The sequence below is a fragment of the Brienomyrus brachyistius genome, chromosome 1 (genome assembly GCF_023856365.1).
Source record: "Brienomyrus brachyistius isolate T26 chromosome 1, BBRACH_0.4, whole genome shotgun sequence".
NCBI classification, from domain to species: Eukaryota; Metazoa; Chordata; class Actinopteri; order Osteoglossiformes; family Mormyridae; genus Brienomyrus; species Brienomyrus brachyistius.
Window position 1 is genome coordinate 11,188,990 of NC_064533.1, and position 23,914 is coordinate 11,212,903.

The following is a 23,914-nucleotide window of genomic DNA, read 5'->3' on the forward strand; positions in this document are numbered from 1 at the left end:
ACTCAGCAGCTAGAACCCAAAAACAGCAAACATAATACCAATAGGGTAACTATGATCCAATAAAAAACAAGATAAAATACATATTTTGTGTTAATATCTAAACATGTAGTTATATAGTAAAAAGGCATGTTTTTTTGTGATCCAGCCAAGTTCGGGCCCATTGTGGGGCTCTCCTGGTGCAGGATGTGGAGTGATTTCTTCAAAAGTGACAGGTTCATCTAACCTGATTGATGGAATTTGTTGTGCATCCTCCAATGAAAAAAGCCCAGTGTGTATGCCTTCCTACAGGTGCGGCCAATCGGCTATGATGGGAACAACCCCACGTCAGTGGCGGAGTGGCTGGAGTCTCTGGAGCTTGGTGACTACACCAAGTCTTTCCTCATCAATGGCTACACCTCTATGGAATTGGTCAAGAAGATCTGGGAAATTGAGCTCATCAATGTAAGCAGCATCTCCTCTTGTTCCAGTCCCGTTTAATATCGCATTCTAATGGAACGCACAAAGTCAGTTAATCCAGTAGAAATATCTACCTTGATCATACGGATCTGTGGTAGGTGCCCGCACTGGGGTGCCATGACACCACGTCCTGTTCTTGTTTACAGCATCTCATCCCAGGATCGCGAGGTACTTATCTGAAATCATTCTCCTGAAAGATATAATATGTGCAGCCTGAAAGGCCTTAGGGGATTTTAGATACTGGGAGTGCAAAATGACTTTCCTTTGGACTGAATGAGGATGTATGTTTGGGGGGGGGGGGGTGTTTTGAATTTAAATAATCAGATCTTCTCTGAATTACCTTGTGTGGTTCTGAATGACCGTTAACTTAAACGGTTTGGTGTTTGATTTTAGCATTTGGTGACGGGGTAAAGAAAACGTTTCATTCATTCATTCATTCATTCATTCATTTTATCCCCACGCAATACTGGAACGGAGCTGTAGGAATAAAAAAGCGCAAAAGCACGGCATAGTGGCAGGAGGTGGGCGGTACGGTAGGCCGCGCTCTCCACCAGCTCACTGCAGTACTGAGAAGAGGGGCTGCGGGCTCCTTAGCCGCTCACACAGAGATGCTGTACAGGAGGTGGTGACCACTAGGGGGCACCAAAACCACTGCTTTTCAGTACATGTATGCACTATGCATAGGTCTGTCTTAACAAAGAGTCTCTGTGATATGGGATATGAGTGTCTGAACCCTCCTGTTAGCCAATGGCAGAACTTCACTGAGTCCCTACCTCTGAACACTGTGTTCAGAAAGTTCAGGGAATCAGAGAATGGAGAGTCCGGTGTAGTTTATTTATATAGCGCATGCAAAGCATATTCGCAGAGCGTGATGAAGCCATTGGTGTTAACAATGTACAGTGGACAGGAAATTAGGATGCAATTCCAGTGGCCCCAGTGGCCAGTCGTGATGAGCAACCTGATCTGAGCAATTTTTGAGGGGATCATGTGACAGCCTGAAGGTAAGCAGTGAAACAGCTGGAGGGCAGAGATCAGAAGATGGATGGATGGATGGATGGATGGATCAAGGAGGTGAGGACTGGAGGTAGCTGGCTAACGGGGAGCGTTCTGAATTAGGTACCCCACAGTGGGGGGGGGGGGGTTACTTGGATAAATTACTATTAAGCTTCTACTGTTCTTAATGCCAGCCCCCCCCCCCCCCCACCACCACCATCAATAGCGGCAAAGAAGCAGTTGGCATGACAAGCTCCTTATTGTATTAGGGAACAGAGATGTGGCCCCTTATTAAAGCAGAGGCTGCTCTCATCCCCCGGTTCACTGCGTTTTGGGCCAAGCCGTGTGGCAACTGCATTCACTTCCCGTGGAAATAAGAAGGGCAGTGCGCAAGTTTAGACTTTAAAGTTGGTCTACTGGGACACATGACCGATTTCATTACCGCGTTGCCCCCTTGATTGGCAATATTCTTTAGAGGTTAATGAACACACAAATGAATGCAAATTGGAATTTAGGTTCACAGCTGCATTACTGCTTCTTGGCCAGTAGAGGGCTCTGGTGTTCTTTTTGATAGTTTCCGCAGAGAACATATTGTGCTTGTGTACAGAATATCTTGCTTTACAAATTGACGAAGCCAAAAGCGAAGTTCAAGCAGTGAAGTTACTGAGGGATTCACTTTGATTTGAATACTGTGGGGAGCCAGAGATACTGAGCTGTTTTTTCTTCCTTCTGCTTCATAAAGCTTTATACGTTCGTCCGTATAGTCTGATGAAAATAGAAAGGTCAGCACATATTTACAGAATTCCCTGAGCGTGCCTGCTAGCAGGGACTTGCTCCCAAATAACCTGTGCGGAGGAATGTGGCTCTTTTAGCCAGGGGGAGTAGAATGATTTTTGAAGCCTGAGCAAGAGGTGCTGAAGCTCGTTGGAGTAGCGATATTTCCATCTGCAAGGACGTGTGTGTGATTGCACACAGCATTTCGTGCTTGATGTCGCCCTGTGTGTGTGCGCTCACCAAGCTAGGATTTCACATCCGCGCTGCATGTTTCTGTATATGACCGCAGTGTGCCGGCCTGTCCCTCTTTGAGTATGAAACATGTTTTTGCAGTAGAACCACACCTCAGGGCAGAAACACATCGTTTCTCATTGAGACATTCCTCTGCAGACACAGGGACTGAGACTGAACTCCGAGCTCAGTTTTGCAGACACACGGCAACGGGGAGCCACTGAGACTGAACTCTGAACTTTTTGTAGAGACACACAGAGACTTGAGACAGACTGAGACTGAACTCAGAGCCCATTTTATAGACACAGAGATTGGAGACACGGGAGCTGAGAATAAACTGTTTACAGAGACCAGATATTCCAGTTCCAGGTAGAGGTCTAAGTGCCACTGGCAATACTGAAGTCCTGAGAGGGGGAAATGGGCTGTATGAGGAGTGAGTTAAGCCTCATGAACAATGCAAACGATGCATGATCAGCGCGTGACCCAAGTTGTATGTCTGCGAGCCTGCTGCCTGTCAGCCTGGTCCAGCTGTGCAGGCACCAGGTCACAGCACATCGCTCAGCACAACGACCAGTCACTGTGGCTAATACAAGCTGCAGCTAAGTAATAAAAGTTTTACTTTTTGATGACCAGTAAGACAGGTAGCGGTTACTATAGCGACCTGACGCGCGGAGCAGGGTTTTGTCACTGTGTAAAACTGGCTCTTCTGAGCCTTTGGGGGGGGGGGGGGGCAAACGTGTGGCCGTGTGTTTGTGTGTGTTTGTGTGCATGTCAGTGTGAAACTGCGAAACCCGCTGCGGTAACAAAGACTCCGACCATCTGCTGCGTTCCATGTGAGACGGGCGGCTTGAGATTGGGGGGCCATGACTGCAGACTGCCAAAATGCGAACGGCCCACTGTAAACGGCCGGCCTCCCACCCTCGCCCCTGGTGCTGCTCAAACTTGGATGACACGTGCAACACGCGGGCTTGGGAGCAGACCACTCTCAGGCCTCAGCTGGGAATTCAGTGCTCACCTCGCGCAGTCTGCAGGACAGGAAGATGATGGCGCCCCCTATCTTTTAATACTGAATTCCTATTCAAATGGTTTTACTAGTCTGGGAAATTATTCTGAAAATGTATTGCCATTGCTGTGGAGCATTGCAAAAAGAACACCTATATCAAATGTAATAGGTAATACAGTCCTCGTAATAATGTAGAGATGGAAAACCAAATCTCTCTCTCTAGCATGTTGGCTCAGACAGGCGTACTCCAGGCATGCTCCAGGCGTGCTCCAGGCGTGCTCCAGGTGGTCTCGTGTAACAGATGTGTGTTTCAGAGGGAGCTGCGTCAATCCCAGCCTCCCACCAGTCACCTGACCTGAGTATGGCCCAGAGACCATGACTGCCTTTTTCCCCTGGATTCAGGGGCGTAGCCATGGCGACATTGCAGATAAGGTGGCAGTGTTACCATGGCGAGTCCACAGGTGGGATGCGAGGGGATCATCGTGGGGGCTGAGAGAAGAAAAAATACTGCTCTGTTTGCAGCAGATGCGATCAGGACCAAAATTTACAGCGCGGTCAGGTGCTGAACCAGCCGGGCACAAGCCTCACGGAGCATAAGGCAGCGTGTGCAGAAGGAGGGGAACCGTGCACCCGGGCTTCATATCCCAGCCCAAAATCCGCAGGATCACGCTGTAGTGCCGCTCTGCTTCCTCTCCAAGAGTAACGCCTCCTCTTCAATGGAGGCTCCTCCAGTGGACATGTGTGTCTGCAATGGGGGAGTATTGATGGGTGGGGGAGGGGGGGGGCGCTGAATCTGTCCGTGTTGGCCTGTGCAGAAACGTCGATGTCAGCAGACGCGCTAAGAAGCGACACTGTGCCCCCCCCGCCCGCCCTGACTCGCTGCGGCGTTGTGTCCCTAACAAAGGCAGGAGGGGGTTAATGATCCGAGCTCCTCAGCCGCCCGCCAGTTACCTGCGCTGCCGGCAAGCGTGCGAGAGCTTGTCTCTGGATGTGCCCCGAGTCGCCATAGTAACGAGGCGGAGAGCGGGCGGGCGATTGAGGGAGAGAGAAAGAGAGAGAGAAAGGCAGAGCAGGAGGGAAGGAGGGAGGGAGGAAGGGAGAGAAGGATGAGAGCGTCTGGGTAGGGAGTTGCTCGAGAGGCGAAGGAGGAGACTGGCAATCGGGCCACGCTGCGGCACCAGCACCCCGGCGGCAGAGCGAGAGGGCAGACCGGGCCGGACCGGAGCGAGCAGGCGCCTGTCCTGTGGGAGGGTGAGTGCAGACCCTATACACAGCGACCGCAGAGTGTGGGGGGGGTGCACGAGTTTGAGGGGGAGCTGCGGAGCGCCGTATTCATGACGGGCTTTTCGCACATGCTCCACAGGATGCATGCTTTCCTATTCAGTATCCCCTCTTCCTCGCTCTCCCAAGGCCCCCTAAGTTGCCCCTCTGCCGCACCGCCTGGCCAACTCTGTTCTCCCCCGTGGCCAAGCACCTTTGGGGCCTTGGGACCGCGGATCTGGGGGCAGTAACGCCCTTGGTGTCCTGGCCGAGGGATGAGATGGGGGGCCACTCTTGGTGAACTGCAAGCCGGCTGCAGGGTGACTGATGGTGCCGAGCGGCTGCCTGTGGCATCCCCTGGTCCCCCCCGGCACACGCGCCGCCCGAACCCCACCCCCCCTTGGCTGCCGGTGGAGTTTTGTTGCTCTTGCTGAAGTTCTGCATGCGATTTGCTGGTCCCGGTGCCGTCGGATTAAAGCGAATCCTGCATTCCAGCTGAGGCTGTCAAAGTTACACTTCCTGCTGCAGGAAGCAGCAGCTCAGTGCCATGTAGGCGCAGCCCGTTCTGTATCCTGGATCAGCCAGCTTACGGTGAGGCTGTGAAACCTGCTGCTCCGCTGCCGTTTTGTAATATTTAGTTTGGTAATTAGCTTGAAGTTTGTTGTGCAACTTGGTTCATCATTGAGGCCGAAGCTGGAGTTTGTTTGCCGCCGTGATTCACTGGTGTCAGGGTGCGGTTTGTCTGGGGCCACCGCTTCCAGCGTGCTGGCTCTCCGTTCGCCCTGAGGACAGTATGGTGTGCATCCCTACCGGGGTGGGGCTGGGGAGGTGCGACGACATAAAGTTGGAGATGTGAGGCACACCGCCCCCTACAGGTTGGTAACTGAGTGACATGCTGGGCTGTCCTTTATGCACAGATGGTCATAATCCAGGAAAACAAATACACACACACACACACACACACACACACGTGTGACACATACATGGAATTAATACACACATATGTTTACACCCATTCACAGTACTAAACGCACGCACATCATTACACATATACACAGAATTAAACAAACACATTACTACTCACACAAACACACACATACATGCACTCATACATACACACATACGTTTATAGCCCTACAGGCCCCTGCTCGGCCCTGCCAACGCTCACAAACTCTCACGCACTCTCTCTCACAAACACTGTCACACACGCATACATGCACTCACACACCCGCACTGAACTGCACGGTCCTGTCCACTCGCACACACTGTCTCACACACACACACACTGTCACATATACTGTCACACACACACACCAACACGCTCTCTCTCACACACTGTCATACTCACACACACGCACACACACACACACACACACACACGCCTTCAGAGGTCCTGCCTTACCCCCCTGCCCAGGCTGTGCTTTGGCTGACGTCCCTCCCGGCTGCAGTTCGGTCCCTGCAGGGAGCTTCCGGGTTCTCCTCTCCTGACCGCGCCGCCGTCTGGCCCCTCTGAGCTGTGGCCATCCGCCTGCAATGTGTGCGTAGGAGCCCCACGCCGCATGTGTGTGTGTGCCGCTCTGCGCCATGGCGTCCCACATGTACAGTGCAGCACGGCAACGCATCAGCTGGATCAACGCGCCCCCTCGCCGTATCGCCACTGGCCCGGATTTCCGCGTTACCTTTCAGCGGAGGCTGACTGCATTCTATGCATAGCGCCAGTGCCCCTTGTGGTTGCTAGGCAACCAGCTTATTCTACACCCCCCCCCCTCCCAGTCCCTACCCTCCACCCCAGTTGTTACTAGTTGTCGGTTAAAGATGGGTGGGAAATGGGAAGGAAATGTGATCCCTGATAACCAGCAGCTCATCACTGCACATCACCTGTTAACTCGGGTCGTAATCCTGTTGTTTTCTACATGGTCACAGGGTCACGGAAGTAAGGAGTAAGATCCTTCGGGACACTGTACATGGAAGGTTCTACTATTATACTATTCAGCGGAGTTAAGTTCTCCCCAAACGAGCTTGGCCTCCTCTCGTTTGTAAATTTCTTATGTTCTTATACGGTCAGGCAGTCAGGAACAGTTTCAATAAGGGTGTGTAGGTGGTTGGTGTACAAAAGCAAATAATTCATTAACAAAAATATGCAGGGTTTTCTGCTGAAGGCAGCGCTGCATGCAGCAGGTCGTGGGTCACTGACGATGTCAGTACCAGCCGCAGACAAACACTCTGCTGCAGAGTTAAAGGGCTCGAGCTTCTGGGGGCTCAGCGGACCGGCGGTGTTCCTCTCTGTGTCACGTGACTGGGTCATGGGTCGGCATGTGGGAAACGCTTACCTATATTAAGGAAGGGGGAGGCGGGTGGGAGTGGGCACTCGTCTGCATGGATGGCCGATGCCCAGGGGATCAGCCCGGTCCGTGGACCCCGATGCGGTAATGTTTTGATTGGACGGTTGACCGAGCCGCTTCCCACTGTCACACGGCGTCGAACCTGAAGAACAGACGCTCCGGCACTGCGGCCCACCATCGGCGATGACATCACTGGGCTTGAACTTCGGTCTGATACTGTGAATGAGGTCATTAAGCTGATGGAGCTCCAGAGGACCCTCACCCACCCACCCAGATCCGAATTCCGGTGGGGGCCTGAGGTCATCATGATGCTGTCAGGACCGGCTCCTCCTCCTTGGCCAGTCCAGGCTGGGGCCTGCAGGTGGGGGTTATGGCAGGGTCTTTCCCAGTGAAGCTTCTTGTTGATCTATCTGAACATCTCACTGCTTGGTCCTCCACTCCCATTCCTGCTAATTCTCTCTTGGATTATCTGCTGATCTTACGCACCAGGGACCGTATGCGTCACGCGTGTCCCTGGTCCCTGAATCACGTTCCTGGCCGTTCTGTTGGGCACCATATGGTGAACAGTGCTCAACATCTCAACTGAACGAGTGAGTAGAGTAAGTAGTGAGTAGTGAGAGTGAGTAGCATGGCCATCCTGCCGTGGTACAGTGACGGCTATCACCCAGACCAGGACAGAGTTGTCCGCCAGGGCCAGTTGCGTCTCCCAACAGTGACGGTTATCTCGATTGTCATGGTGCCCAACCCCCCCCTCTAGCAATGAGGCTTCACAGTGTCGCTGCTGCCCATCCAGGTTAATCCTGTAAGGGTGGTTATTTCTGCAGGAGTTACAGGCTTTAACAGGGATTATGTCACGGATTGTGAAACGCACCTCAGTGCCCCAGGACACGTTAGCCTCACAGAATCCAGTCACGCTTCATTTTCCGGCAATATAAATTTTGGATGTGGCTGGACTCAGCTCTGTGATTAGTGCGTAGTTTCCTTGTAAATGAAATATGAGGTGGGGCGAATATGTAATGAGACCCCCCCCCTACAGGACAGACTTGGCAGTGCTGAGCCTCAAATGCAATTTTAAGACCTTTCTGTTAAACCTATTCAAATGGATGCAGCAGACACACAAAAGCCAGTCACATGTGCAGACGTCACAGCAGAGAGCTTCCCAGAATGTCCCACGAGGTACCAAAGCAATTACAACTGTGTGTGTGGTTGTCACCCATCACCCAACGGGCAGCAGGCTTGGCAGGAGAGGAGAGCAGGCAGCTTGTTTGTTTGGAACATCAAACGCGGGCAAAGGACGGAGTTATTTTCTGCCGTTATTGTTTTAAGAGTTGGCACGTTTGGTGTATGTATATGAATCAGGATGGAGGGCTGGGGACAGGATTAGAGGGCGGCCGCCCACGGATCCAGCTCCTCCTGCTGAGGAATCAGGGAGATTTAGCCTGGGCCTCCTCTTGCCTCCTTGACCTCCCCACATATCTCAGTCCAACTGCTCCCACTCCACACCATTTTAATCTAAATCAAACGTGCCGTGTCTTCCTCCTCCCTTCTCTCTCTTCATCCCTACCTCCTTGTCTCTCCGTCTCTCCCTCTCTCCTCTCCTCCTCTCCTCCTCCGACGCTCGCCTGTGGTCCCCGCTCCCCGTCAGCGATCCCGCAGCCGTGTCTTCGCCGCGAGCCGGGAAGTGGGTTAATTACCCGTTCGGCGGCATTTAGACCGTCTCGAAATTAAACGTGCAGGAATATCGTCCGGATCGCTGCTCTGAGCCGGGAGCCGGATTGGGAGAAAAGGCAGCTGGTGGAGCGAGGAAGAGAGATAGAGAGATAGAGAGAGCTGGTGTGCCATAGAGTATATTTTATGTCTGTGTGAGAGAAGCCTACATTTTAAAGTGTCATGCTGGCTGCTTTGATCCCGGCTGTTCAAATGGGGGCCATTTTAATTGTTCATGTACGATGTGCGGGGCAGATAGCGATCTCGCTTTTGAAGCTTCTTCGTTGAAGATGTTTTGTGTCTTTTTTTATGTAAATCGCCTTCATCTGAAATCTGCTTCTTCGTCTGTTGTTTTCCCGCCATTGTCCAGTATCAGATAAGCCGCAAACAAATTTATATGCAGATTCCGTAATAATCCATCCGCAGTACATCACCTAGTCAGCCCTGCTGCCAAATTATACAGGAAGTGGAAAATGATCCAGCAGAGTTTATTACGTGAGAGGAGGGTAATTTCTGTGCCTCTCCGAGCCCGACACCGCTGTCGGCGTGAACGGCCTTGCGGGCGGCCGTCAGTGTCGTTTCCGTGGAAATCCATCCTTCTGCCTGCCTGCCTGCCCACCCTGCTGCTCTGTCCCCCTCTCTCGCTCTCCCTCTCTCTGTCCCCCACTCGCTGTGTGTGAAGGCTGTCCGTGTCTGTATCTGTGCATCCGTGTGCCAGCAAGTCTGTGTCTGTCATCCTACGTGCCTGTTTTTACGTCTGTGTGTCTGCGCGTGTGTCTGTCTGCGCATGTGTCTGCAGGTCTCCCTGCTGCAGCTGGCTCCTTACTCTAATCAGGTAGCTTCGTAATTGGTGCGGGAGTGCAGGAGATGTGGGAGTGATTAGTGTCTGGATGCTACAAAGCTGGAATGCACCCTCCCCCCCAGGCCCGCTCTGAGGATAATTAAACTCACAGCTATGTGTGAGACGCTGTGTAATTATTGTTCTGCACCCAGAAAGAAGCCCTGTCTCCTTGTCATCTTCCCAGCATGCCGAGCCCAGAGCGGAGACTCCGACGACACCGTCGTCTGTTTGCTTACCAGTCACCTCGCGCATGTGATGGTTTGCAGTATTTTTGCTGAAAGTAATCTGGTGCCTCGCTGCATGTGTGAGCAGGCAGGCTGTTGGATGAGTGAACCCACACCCTTCTGGTGTTTGACCTGTGGCCTAGCTCCCGTTGATGATGTCATGTGTGTCCACAGAGGCTTTCACTGCCCTGAACGTGCCCTGCTGAGTTCGAGCGTGCTGGGGACACAAGATGGATGGCTTTCTGGCTCGCGTACTCACAGGCACACACATACCACCAATACAGCACTGCGTTCCGTCACTTCCTAGTGCGTTAGCCACATGCTAGCAGCTCCATCCATCCGTCATTTGCTGTGATCCACGTTAGCCTTAGAATTGAGTGCTTGGAGGAATTTGGTCGATCAGTTATGTTTTGATGATGGAAAGGTACAGATGACTGAGCTTTTTCACTGTTGTGTTTCCTCCCTCAAACTCCGTCGCCATGCCGCCTTCCCAGCCACCTCACCAGCCATCTCTGCTGTCCTAGTCTTGTGTGTAAAAAGCCATCTTTCTTCCATCCTCAGGTGTTGAAGATCAGCTTGCTTGGACACCGGAAGCGTATCCTGGCATCCCTTGGAGACCGTCTCCACGACGACCCACCTCAGAAACCGCCCCGAGCCATCTCCCTGAGAGTAAGTGAGCTGTCCGGAGGCCGGCCTTCACGCCCCGCTACCATTGGCTGGTCCTAATCTGTAGGGCATCTGCATTTTCCTCCTCATGGGTGAATGAGGCGCAGTGAGTGGCTGCTCTTGTCTTGTGATGCCAGCCAGCTGGGACTGGGGGGCTAGGGGAATTCTAGGATTTTTTAAGACTAGGGGAATAAGATGGGCTATAATTCATACACCAGCCTTATCATTAGCCAACGGTATGCTTTGAATCGGTGAGTGTCGGGTGGCAGGCCGGGGGGGGTGAGTTCCAAGGACTAATCAGGTTTCAGCTGAGACCAGTGTGGCCACACCCCTGTGCACAGCCGACTGCTGTCTGGCTCAGGAAGGACTTGTTTCAACTTCCATGCGTCGTTAGTCCATGATGCTGGTTACTGGTGTGTGACAGCCTTCCTGCATGAGGAGACCCAGCTGACTGGCAATGAGCTCCTTTGATACGCCTCTGCATTCGGCATGCGTGTGGGAATGCAGCGCGCTGTCTTTATCCAGCGGGGGTGTCTGTGAAGCAGTAAGGGGGGGGGGGGGGGCGCTCAGGGACTGCAGAAAAAGCAGGGGATGGAGAGCAGAACAGGCAAGACGGGTTCAAGTGAGCCCCTCTCCCTGTTCCTCTGTGTTAAAGCGGCTTGGATGAGGCTGTGGCCGTTAGCTGGCAGCAGGGAGCAGGACTCTCAGCAAACAGATGGGCTGAATTTCCGGGAGGACAGGACAGGGGCAGCAGTCCGGAAGAAGGAGGAGCACGGAGCATAGAAAATGAAGCCAGGTGGCAAAGGGCATGTGGCACTTTTTCATACACCTGTGACCCACCTCCCCCCCCCCCCCCGCCAGTCTAGTATGCAATATCTACGTGCAGTTGTAATTAAAAGCCATCCTCCAGCTCGTCCACTCCTGGCATAATGTTGCTGGAGGTCAGCTTGTAGACCACATCTCCGGGGACTGGAGTTTATGCTGAGCCAGGGCCAGATGGCGCCCAGCCCAGGTGGGCTTCCGCAAGGGGCCCGTGCCTCCGCCATCTGCTCCAGGGGCCACAGGACAAATTACAGAAACATGGAGCAGCGGGTCCATCCGCCTGCTGACTCCTCGAGCACGATCGATCCACCGCCATGCAGGCGGGATAATGAGATTCTGCCCCAGTTGTGATGTCAAGAGTTGGGGGGTCGGTGGGGGGGTGAGTCACAGGAAGTGAGGCTATGCTGTCACAGGAAGCGGGATCCCTGTGTAACTCCAGTGCCCAGGCGGTCGCCAGCGGATCAGAGGGCAGCAGGTATGGGTTCAATTCAATATATTTTTATATAGCGCCTTTCACAACAGAGTTGCAACAAGGTGTTTGTGGCAAACCATTATACAGGTCTGTTCCCCGCTGCTGTGGCAGGACTTTGGTCAGAGTAACCATACAAAAGACAAGTGTGATCTGTTACCACGAATGCCCTTTAACGCCACAGACCCTCCTTGTCCTGCAGGAGCCCACTGGGAATCACACACCTCCGCAGCTGTCACCCTCACTCAGCCAGAGCGCCTACACCACCGCCGGCTCGCTGGACGTTCAGCACCTCATGATGCAGGCCGACGCCCGGCGCCGCCGCAACGACAATTACTTCGACGATGTGCCGCGCTCCAAGCTGGAGCGGCAGATGGCGCAAGTGAGCATGGTCAGTGCCCCCACCCCCAGGCTGTGACCCCATGGATGCCAGTGTCGGGGCTGGTGTTTGTGAGGCACTGTTAAAAACGACCTGGGATTTGGAGAGAGACCTGATTCAGCCGTCCCACAAAGTCACACATCTTTTGTTTCATGGATCCTTAGAAAACATGATGTCCCAGGACGTGCTGATAAATGCACAGATGTCCCAGGACGTGCTGATAATTGCGCGATGTCACAGGACATGCTGAAAAATATGTGATGTCCCAGGATGTGCTGATAAATGCGCAGATGTCCCAGGACGTGCTGATAAATGCGCAGATGTCCCAGGACGTGCTGATAAATGCGCAGATGTCCCAGGACGTGCTGATAAATGCGCAGATGTCCCAGGACGTGCTGATAAATGCGCAGTTGTCCCAGGATGTGCTGATAAATGCACAGATGTTCCAGGACGTGCTGATAAATGCGCAGTTGTCCCAGGACGTGCTGATAAATGCGTGAAGTCCCAGTATGTGCTGATAAATGCGCAGATGTCCCAGGACGTGCTGATAAATGCGCAGTTGTCCCAGGACGTGCTGATAAATGCGCAGATGTCCCAGGACGTGCTGAAAAATACGTAATGTCCCAGGATGTGCTGATAAATGCGCAGATGTCCCAGGACGTGCTGATAAATGCGCAGGTGTCCCAGGACGTGCTGATAAATGCGCAGGTGTCCCAGGATGTGCTGATAAATGCGCAGATGTCCCAGGACGTGCTGATAAATGCGTGATGTCCCAGGACGTGCTGATAAATGCGTGATGTCCCAGGACGTGCTGATAAATGCGTGATGTCCCAGGACGTGCTGATAAATGCGCAGATGTCCCAGGACGTGCTGATAAATGCGTAGATGTCCCAGGACGTGCTGATAAATGCGTGATGTCCCAGGACGTGCTGATAAATGCGCAGATGTCCCAGGACGTGCTGATAAATGCGCAGATGTCCCAGGACGTGCTGATAAATGTGCAGATCCATGGCATTTTTATTTTAAAACGATTGAGGACAATATCACTTGTCAGGAAATCAATTTTATCTCTTTATCCATTTTTCTGTACCCAAACCTTCAGGAATGTACAGTTGGTACAGGAAATAAAGTCCTGTGACCTATAGGGAATCTGTATATCTGTAGTTACCTAGATTCGTCAGTCAATCGAAACATGCTAGATTTCCCATAGTCCCCTTCATGTAGGGCTTCTCAGTGATTTCAGTGACTAACTCCCACTGTTGAGGTGGGAGACAAGGACACTACAGAGAGATGCAGTCATTGACAGCCCTAGGAGCAGATAACAGGGGGTTTGAGGTGTGACTATTGAATTCTGCAGTGTTTCAACACTAAGAGTTGTGGTGTGTTTAACCCAGGAGATACACACAGAAACGCAGCAGACAGCATGACTTTTTCAAAGAGCCTGATTTCAGGTTTAGGATTCTGTGGCTAATAGCTAAAGTATGATGCCAGTTGTCCTGGTTTTATTGAGTACTGCACATAGGTGACCCCTCTGTCCACCTGTAATTTTTCCGCTTTCAGCAAGGCGAGTGGTGCGAACCAATCACGTTGCGGCCACCCAATGAGGCGACCTCATCCACGCCGGTGCAGTACTGGCAGCACCACCCGGAGAAGCTCATCTTCCAGTCATGTGACTATGAGGCCTATGTGAGTCCCGCCCCCTTCCACCGAACCTCACCTTTAAGAGTCACATGAATGACCATCAGAAGCAAGGCTTTGTTTCCGTGTCCTGAGCTCCTGAATCCAGAGAGTCCTTCCCAGAGGACTGGGAACCTTACATGTGCTGAGACAGATGTTGCCACATAGATGAAAATGGTTTTTCGTATAGAAGTTAGTTTTTTTTTCTATTGTTTATTAGAATTCTCAGTGTTTCGCATCACTTACTGTTTGGGAAAACAGCTGGGGCTGGCAGCGTGAGTTATGATTGCTTTCAGATTGGGGCCAAAGAAGGAGAAATGGGCGGGGCTATCAGCGAGCCTATCCATGCATGACTCCGCCCACAGGCTGTGTGTTGGCACGCCACCATCTTTAATTAGTCGACCAGTTGTCCGCAGCAACACCGATGATGAGGTCTTAATTGCCATGTTGGCAGAAGGCGGCGATGTAGTATGAGGGGTTCCGTGCATCTCTTTGGACCTGGGCGGTGACATGACGCCCTAGATGGAGGAGGAGGAGGCCATGTTACATTGTGAAACTCTCTTTTTCAGTACCTGGGGTCCATGCTGGTAAAGGAATTGAGAGGAACAGAGTCTACACAGGACGTTTGCTCCAAAATGAGGGTAACTGTCCAGCCTGATCGTTCGGAGTCGTCCACCACACGCACACACACACACGCACACACACGCACACACACACACACACCCTGCTGGCTCCCCCCGTTTCCACGCCGACGCTGACCCCCATTACCATCGTACTTGTTACCACTCCTTCCCCTGCGGGAGGCGCAGCAGGTAATGCTGGCGTGGTTTGATGGACGGCGTCAGCAGGAAGCCCAGGTGCCCTGGTGACCCTTGCAGGGTGACACAGCGTCAGCGGGACGATCCATCCCCCTTTTACCCTCCGCCTACATCGTCCTGCAGTGCCAGCAGCTGCTTGTATTCGTTTATATCGGCTTGTATCCCGTGTTTTCAGATAGCTGAGCATGTACATATGTAACACCCAGCTTTCCAGCCCTGTGTCCTTGCTCTCGCTCGATTGTATGTGCTTCTTCGCGCTATACTGGGGCACTGCTTCATGTCACGACACTGGAATAGTACAGTTGTTGCCACTGAGAACGGTGTCTTAACAGCTGCAGCTAATCGGTACCTGACGGACCTGTAGGGGTCGCTAACTTAGCAATCAGCTAAAACATCTTGACTGACTTCCTAGGTGCAGTTACAGTCTTCTGGGCGGAGTGGCCTTAAAGCTTTTAGCGGAGCCAATCACGGCTCATGAACCATGCCAGATCTGCTGAGTCTGAATTCTCCATCCTTCCACTGTACCCCCAGCTCTGATCATCCAGAAGGCTCCCTGAATGACCGTGAATCATTCCCGGCACATCGCATGAATTGCTAATACTTTCACATGCAATTTTGAAACCCCCCCCCCACCCGCCTGACTTGCACTGTTATCAGAAAACTGCTGAATCCTTCCGATTTGTGGCAGCCTTAGAGCCCAGCTGAGACAGTCGGACAGTAGTCAGGGTAGCACAACGGGAGGCGGCCGACGCTGCCGCAACCTGACAGCACAGACTGACTGTCAGCTCCAGCTGCCTGGGTGGGATTACTGCGGGAATGTCGCATTGCTGCTGGCAAAATCGCATTTTACAGTGCAACCCTTTACACTGAACGGTGCCTCAGGGAACACTGGTGCGGAAACCTGGAAACAAAGAAACGAGTCCCACTTGCCATGGTGACGGGATGGAGTCTGATTGGCTGTTATCCCCTATAAACCCCTCCCTTTCACTTAAGTGTGTGGTGCTTTTTCTCGTGCATCCTCACACTCTGTGCTGATCTAAAACCTCCCATTTTGTCTTTCGAAGAAGTCCACCGAGCAGATGAAGAAGATCCCCACCATTGTTCTCTCTGTCTCATACAAAGGGGTGAAATTCATCGATGCCACGAACAAGGTAGGTGGGTCGCGGTTTTTGTTCTGCTCCAACCGCAGACCATGTGTGACTTTCAGTGCTTCACGTTCCCTTAAAATGACTTCTGCCGAGTTCCTCGGATCCAGAAAACAATCTCATGCCGCAGTCAGTTCTCACGCTTATTCTCCGCACTCAGAACATCATCGCCGAGCACGAGATCCGCAACATCTCCTGCGCAGCCCAGGACCCTGAGGACCTCTCCACGTTCGCCTACATCACCAAAGACCTCAAGTCCAGCCACCACTACTGCCATGTGTTTACAGCCTTTGATGTGGTGAGTACTCCATAGCGCCCCCCGGTGACAGAAAACAGGCCGCAAGACACAGCAAGGTGGCCACATCTATAAATGTGTCTTTATCTTTATCTGAAACCCCCCCATACGTGTGTCTGCAGAACCTCGCGTACGAGATCATCCTGACGCTGGGACAGGCGTTCGAGGTGGCATATCAGCTGGCTCTGCAGGCTCGGAAGAGTGGGCACGGCTCATCGACGCTGCCCGAGAGCTTCGACAGCAAGCCAGCAAAGCCCATCCCCAAACCCCGCGTGAACATCCGCAAGTCCGTGAGTACCGGCCGAGTCCGTGTGCCCCCCGCCCCTGGCATTTCACCCCCTCCCCTGCTCTGTTACCTTCACAACTGCTGCATCACCTGGAATGGCCTCACCTGAGCTCCTGCTCAGCCCCCATCGCGTCACCGTTTCACGTGGCGGCGGCTTGTCCCCCCCCCCTCCCCCCCTCCGTAGCACCCGGACCCTCTGCACACTCAGTCTACCTCTCAGCATCATTCTTTCTGCTCATTTCTACTTCCAGCGTCCTTTTCTGTGGACGTGATCATGTGACCATGAATGCAGAGCCTGTAGGTGTGTGTCCGTGAGCTTGGTTTTATCTGTGTGTGTGTGTGTGTGTGTGTGTGTTTGAGTGGGTATTAGCGCTCAGTGGTAGGTGATCTGTAGAGGGACAGATGGAGCTGACATCTGAGCTGCCTTCTGAGGTGTCTTCTGAGGCACAGTGCCCCCTAGAGCCTAGGGTGGTGAACTGCAGCATGTAAAGTGCCAGGCAGATTTTTTGCTCCGGACTTCACGGCACTCGGCTGAATTATTGTGACTTCTAACATACCTGTCAAGCAGCATTATGATTAATTCCTCTACAGCCCCACAGACAGGGCTGGATGGGATTACCCAGAGTGCACTGTGAAAAAGATAACACAGCGTGTGATGTATGGGTCCTGCTGAGGGGCTAAACGGCCGCATTTCACGCATGTGTCTGTGTGTGTCTGTGTGTGTGTGTGAGCGGGTATACCTATCCTTATGGGGACACAATGTTATGCTATGAAAAAACTAAAAAGCATTTTTCCCATAGAACTGAATGAGTGGGCCCCATAAGGATAGGTATACCCTACATGTGTGCGCGTGTGAGTGTGTGTGTGTGTGTGTGTGTGTGTGTGTGTGTGTGTGGCGGTGGGTGGCCAGCCAGTCAGATAACAGCTGATACTATGCTGTCTATTTAATTTGTGTGAGTGGCTTAATGGGCCCAGAGTCTGTCAGCCTGACCGCAGCCATCACTGGACTGACTGGAGGATCACTGGGACTGACAGGGCAGCCTGCATGTGACAAAAATACAGCAGACGGGCTTTGACCCCATCCATCCTCACCAGTCATTTCATTAGCTAGCGTTAGCCTTAGCACCAGCAGGTCACTTTGACCACATCTGTCCCCACCAGTCATTCCATTAGCTAGCATTAGCATTAGCACGTAACTCTGTCCCATCTCCCTGCAGTCTGCCCTGTCTCTCTCTCCCACTTCATCTCCATCTCTGTGACCCTCTTGCGTTCTGCTGAGCCTGCCCGTGTGTGTGTGTGTGTGTGCCTGTGCTGTGCTCTTCCTGTGCCGACCAGGCCCTTTGACCTGTGCCCTTGTGTTCCCGCCCGTAGGTCATGCCCCCCTCTAGCCGCTGGTCCCTGGGGCACATACACACCCCCCACCGGCCTCCTCCTCACCTTCCTCTTCCTCCTTCCCGACTCCTCCATCCTCACAAAGTTCAATTTCAGGTCTTCTTGCATTTTCCTTTTATTCTCGTTTTTCTCCTCCTCCTTCCTTTCCGTTGGTCCGTCTGTCTGTTGGCTTTCGTTCGCTGGTTCACTCGCTCATCCCCTCATCCCAGCTGTTAAATCACCCCACTGCCATCTTCGCCCTGCTTCCCATCGCAGCACCATGTGAGCTTCATGCCTCAGTCCGTTATTCATGCTCGCGCAGGGAGAGTTGCATATGGGCTGCAAAAAAATGCACATCTGGTAGTAACCTTAGGCAAACATTAGTGCAAATCACACGCCTTCACGTAGCGCTAGACTTCGCCGCTGTGTGGCTCAGTGGGTTAGGGTGCCGTGTCTGTAACCGTATGGTTGCTGGCTCAGATCCCAGTGTCGGCAGAGTGATGTCACTGTTGCGTCCCTTAGTGGGGCCATTAACCCCCAGGTGCTCCAGGGACTGGCTGACTCTGCTTTTGAAAAAAATATATGTCGCTTTGGATTAAAGTGGCTGCTAAACAATGATGTTCAGCCTCCCCCCCTCTTTTACAGATGGGTTCCCCACATACAGATCACGGACATCCTGACCCTTCCTTCAGAGTGAGGCCATTTAACAATACTGGGCTTAGAGAGGTGTCTCTCCAATGCCCCCTGAAGGACAAACACTCACTGTTAACATTTAGCCTGACAGGGTGTCTGGGGGGGGGTCCCACGGGGTGCACCGGCTGGCAAAAATACACGGTCTCCATTGCTTCGTTTTCGTAGCAAGCACAGCGCAAAGCTCATGTGGCCGCAGGTGCCGGAGCTGCCATCCGTGTGTGCGTGTGTGTGTGCCTGTCTAGGTAGAAGCCGTGTGATATCTCCCCCCCTCCCTCGCTGACCCCCCACTCCCGTTCCCCCCCCCCACCCCCATCTCCCACCCCCCTAGATGGAGCAGCCGTCCATGGATCAGAAAGGCCACGCCAACGTGCCGTGGATAGTGGAGCCGGGGCAGGAGGCCAAGAGAGGAGTCAACACCAAGTATGAGACCACTATTTTCTAATATGCACCCACTGTCCACTCCTGTGTGTGTGTGCCTTTCAGAGCGCCCTCTAGAGGCCCCCCACGGAGCCGCAGGCCGAGTGACCTGTGACCTTTCTCACCGCCCGCCGTTAACTGTGGCCGCTGCATGATGACGCTGCCGCTGTCTCTCTCTCTCTCCCTCCGCCCCCCCATACCACCCCTTCCCCGTCCCCCCTACCCCCTTCCCCCCCCCGGCCCCGGCCTTCCTCCCGCGGGTGCGGTGATGTCGCCGCAGCTGCAGACGCATGAACGCTGCCCCAGGGGCGAGCCGCTCTGTTTCAGCCTGTAGGGGGCAGCGGTCAGCCCAGAGTCAGGCCTGCGTGTCGGTCCCCCCGCTCTCATTTTCCTGACAGTGATGCAACTATATTCCTTTTTTTCCCCTCCTCCCGCCACCAGCCCTCGCTCCTTACTGGACGTCCACCTGGCCTTTCCCGACCACCTGAATGAGAATTAAACCATAATGCTGCTATGAGCTGATACCTTACGGCCCTTTTTTTTTTTGTCCGAAAATCCTCCCCCCACCCCCCCACCCCCGTCATTAAGCTTTGCGCTTTGTCTTGTGGAGAGGGCTGACCTGTAGGGGGCGAAAAAAGGAGAGAGACTGGGGGGGTGGTTCCGATGGGTTCCGCCATGACACTCGTTGTAGGGACGGACTGCTAGGTGACGCGTCTTGTCTGTGCACGATGTAGCAGATCTTCTTAAACCTGTGTCCGAGAAAAAACAAAATCCATCCCATTATTCTGTCCATTGGGTTTTAAGTCACTCCCCACCTCCATGCGGTTTGAGCGGCATTCTTCAGCAGCCACTGTCTTGTGTACTAGAGGCGAATTCTCCATTAATCTGCATCTTTCCCATTGGAGAGAGAAGGCTGGCATGTGGCACATGTGAGAGGGACCTGTCGATTCTGTCCCGCGTTGACAGTAACTGCAAGCAGAACGAGCACTTTGTATCAGAGTTAATACGGAGAGAAAGTGTTTTACAATGAAACAATGAAAGAAATGTTTTTGTTTTCTAAAAAAAAAAAAGAAAAAAAAAAACTGAAAAAAAAATTAACACGCAAACTGTGTAAGTTGCGATGCGCCGTGTGACTTATCGGGCGCATGATGTCCACGTTGGCCTGGTGAAGAGGGGTGTGGCCAGCAGGAGAGGCGGAGCTGTGGGAGGAGCCTCTGGATAAGTCATGTGATCTCCTTTACAGGGCAGTGCCGGACGCTCATGTCTTTTACTGTGGAATGCAAAGAATGTAGCCAGCCCCCGCTAAACACGGACCCCTTCTCAGAGACACGCTGTTAAAGGCACCCCCCCCCAGCCCTGCCAATCACGGACCCTGTCTCACACGCAGTTCTGGCGGACCGCAGAGCTTGCTGAGCACCAGTCATAACAGAACGTACACTTTTGCAGAAGTCATCGCTGCCATGGCAACAACTGTCACCGGTGTGGTGGGGAGGGGAGGCGGGGAGGATTCCCTCACGGGGCGTGACCTCTCACCCTTGCTGGGAAAAGCTGGGGAGGAGGGCTGGGGGTCAGGGGGACGGGGGGACGGCTGGAGGACAGGAAGCACGGCACACCCCTGAGCACCTACAAAAACAGTTGAGGAGAGGGTTGGATTGGGAGGGGTGGGGGGCGGACACACAAACAGCGAAATCGCCGCAGGATAAAGGACTTGTGGTTTGCCTTTACTTGTTTTGCTTTTTTCCCCCTGTTTGCTGTTCGTTTCCGTCTTTGTGGCCAAGACCACAGTATTAATATGCACAATGTGAGTGGACTGGCATGACGGGCTGGTGTGGGCCAGCCTCATCAGGGAGGCGGCGTCCTGACGGGGGCCCTGCCGCCTGCATCAGTGTTCTCATTGCCAGACATCTGAAATGCTTAATATAGGACTATTATTACGATGATTATTATGATACTACCATTAATATTATTACTATTCTTATTGTGCAATTATGGTCTAATGTTGTCTTAATGTTACATTATTTTTATATGATATGCTGAACTAAAGCTGGGCTTTAAAAAGAAGCCGTCGAAAAAAAAATTTAAAAGACACAAACTGCAGCCCGGAATGTGTGGATGGGCTCCGTTTGAAAATACATTGTGTCATTTATCGTGGGGCTAAAACTCGGTTTCAGTCAGATGTAATATTTTACCACAGTATTACTGTACTAGAATTTAAAAAAGAAAAGTCCTCATGTAAATAGATATTTTGCCAATTCATTGTTCATACATGTAATGTAGTAAGATTCGCAGTACATCGCACTGGAAATACGGTACCAAATTTTGAGAGAAACACCATGAGGTGATATAAAGAGCGGAGAGATTTATGAGGGCCAGCGAATGGGAACCTCGCTGCAGACTAACACCTGTATATAAGCTTGGGCTTCCAGTACACAGATTTTGTAATTTTACTCATTATTTATATCCTTGTAAAGCACATGAAATAAACATGACTTGTACAGTCATCAACTCCCAGCAGCCTCCTGTGGTCTGTCTTTCGCGGTGTCAAAAGACCACCCCCTTTTGGTGACAGGGTGAATGAGCATCTTCTCTGGTGTGTAGACCAACCAAGAAAACTCCCACTGATGATGAACGGGGCACTGGCTCACTTACTGAATGCCCTTAGGGCACACACACTGCACATTTCCTACTGTACTACACACAGTGTTCTAGCACAGGATACTATTAACGCTGCACGCACACAGTGTGTTAGTGTGTGTGTGTGTGTGTGCGTGTGTGTGTGTGTGTGTGTATAGTTATCCTTACAATTTACATTTATGTCAATGGGTAGCTGTCCAGGGATGAAAAAATGAGATAAAATGCAGCTATGTTTTTATGAATGTAGTTTTTCTTTCAGCCAGACAGTAACATTATTATTAAGTTTATGTGTTATGGGGTTTTATTTACAGTGAAAAAAAGAGATATTAGCTACAGAGGCTATTGCCGACTCATTTGTATCACCAGCTAAGCCACTAATTGCTATGTGACGCAGGGCGTTGCCAATGGCAACGGCAGAACCTTGACCTGTGTGTCCTGAAACTCTTAGCCATCCCACATTGAACTGCATTTGATAAATATTCATAAATAATGAATTGCTAATTAGCCAGAGTGCTCGTGCCCAGATTCCATAGTAACGTACGGTGCTTCCGCAGGCAGATTAGCAGCTACTGCATGAGCTTTCCCTGGACTAATGATCATGATGCATGCAAGCATAGTACAGGGAAGCTCCTTCTTTGGGTCAAATGACAGACACACCTACAGTCCCCTTGGTTTCACCCTCCATGCTGACGGGCCGCAGAGCTACAAAGCGGTCGACTCATCAATCTTCCACGCAGCCTCATCAGGGACATCTGCACGCGGGCGGAGACGGTGTGAATTGCGCTTAAGCTGTTCATGTGATGGCTGCATCTGCTCATTTCCTGCAAATGCGCATCTGAGAGAAGCTGCTGATAGCCGTTCCCTGCCCTTATTTAATGGCAGCAATATTTCTCCAGATTTATGACTGTGTGTGTGTGTGTGTGTGTGTGTGTGTGTGTGTGTGTGTGTGTGTGTGTGTGTCTACGCGTCTACTGTATGTGGCTGTACGATCGAAATGTCCCATGCGGGGGCTCCCCGGCACGTGGTGTGAATAACAGCCACACTTCGTTGGGAGAGTCAAAGAACATCTCAGGCAGCAGCGGAATAAATCTTTAATTAAGCACACCCCCAACCCCCCCTGAGGAGCAGAGAAACGCAGAATGAACTGAATCTGGAGCCGGAGCACTGATTTCATGGTGCTGTGATCCATAGCTGGGGTAGGATAAACTTAGATTTTTTTTTCCCGGAGATTACGAGGGATTTCGTCGCAGGCTGCAGGGCAATGTTGCGTAAATGCCGAGTTACATAATGATCCTGCCACAATGCTTAGTTATATATAACGGCTCTGTGTGCAGTTACATTGTGCTGTGCAGCTTTACGTAAACACACATTCTCTCATTAAGGACGGTGCGCATGACTTTGGGGTCGCGTGGCATCATTTATGGGTGCGTGGGTGGGTGGGTCAGATGGGAGGATACGCCCGTCGTCAGACATTAGCTAAGTAACATTGCCGTGAACTATTTTACATGCATTTACCATAACTGATGATCAAAAGCAAGGATGCACACACACACACACACACACAGGATTGTAATTATATCTTTGTGGGGACTCTCCCTTCATTTCTATGGGGAAAACTCCAATCCCAACATGATGACCTTAACCCCAACCCAGCCCTAACCTTACCCATAAGTAACCAAACAAAATACTAGATTTTGGCATTTTTAGTTTTTTTGATTGCATTCACAGATACAGTAAATATAATACACACACACACACAAATGACAAAGACACAGACTCACCTGCTGCCTTTGGATGACACGAGGAGGACCTGCCAACTCCTCAGACACAGAGTTAAGCCATAAAGCAGAGTCACACCCTAGCACATCCATCCTTATTCAATGGACAGTTTCAGTGTACATTTCAATGAAATATCAGGGCAAAATTACAGCAGAATTAAATGTACTGGTAATACAGAAGTAAAACATCAGTTAACCCTAACAATGCACAAGTACACTGCAGGTATTATCGGGTAACGAACACACGTCCTGCCTGAAAGTCCCTAGTTTTGCTCAGGTTAAAATGTAACACTGAGCCAAAGCTCCTACTGGCGTCATTTATATTTCACTCCTTAGCTGGTGCTTTTTTCTGGTGACTCCGAATTTACACCCATTCATACTTACGGTGTATTGTTTTTACTAATACACCTCCTGAGACTTGACGACCACCAAGTTAGACTAACGAATCCGTAGGCTTAAGCGTTGGCCTATGCTCTGTCTGTTTTGAGCACAACTGAAAGGGTGTCTGTGTGCTAAAGCCACTACTACACTCACTATAGTATCACATTTACTTATCTGAAGTGTCATACAGGTGAGAATCAGAGGGCAGTCCGACAGTGACCCTGGAGCTACTGGGGTGAAGGCCCTTGCACA

At 51.8% G+C, this 23,914-nt stretch overlaps 1 protein-coding gene across 6 annotated transcripts in view; it reads left to right on the forward strand.

Moving 5' to 3' along the window:
* anks1b (ankyrin repeat and sterile alpha motif domain containing 1B) overlaps positions 1-21,380 on the forward strand; it is a 131,232-nt gene extending 109,852 nt beyond the window's left edge. For 3 of the 6 annotated variants that reach the window (XM_049006098.1, XM_049006101.1, XM_049006103.1), the window contains 10 exons: positions 289-441; positions 10,393-10,500; positions 11,991-12,179; positions 13,728-13,853; positions 14,414-14,485; positions 15,727-15,813; positions 15,968-16,105; positions 16,225-16,392; positions 18,781-18,872; positions 19,311-21,380. In XM_049006098.1, the coding sequence (XP_048862055.1) occupies positions 289-441; positions 10,393-10,500; positions 11,991-12,179; positions 13,728-13,853; positions 14,414-14,485; positions 15,727-15,813; positions 15,968-16,105; positions 16,225-16,392; positions 18,781-18,872; positions 19,311-19,368 (1,191 nt within the window). In that variant the 3' untranslated portion in view covers positions 19,369-21,380. Of the gene's footprint in view, positions 1-288; positions 442-4,428; positions 4,709-10,392; positions 10,501-11,990; positions 12,180-13,727; positions 13,854-14,413; positions 14,486-15,726; positions 15,814-15,967; positions 16,106-16,224; positions 16,393-18,780; positions 18,873-19,310 lie in introns of those variants that run through there. The other 3 variants (XM_049006100.1, XM_049006099.1, XM_049006104.1) reach the window with 3 other exon arrangements.
* The last annotated feature ends 2,534 nt before the right edge of the window (positions 21,381-23,914 follow it).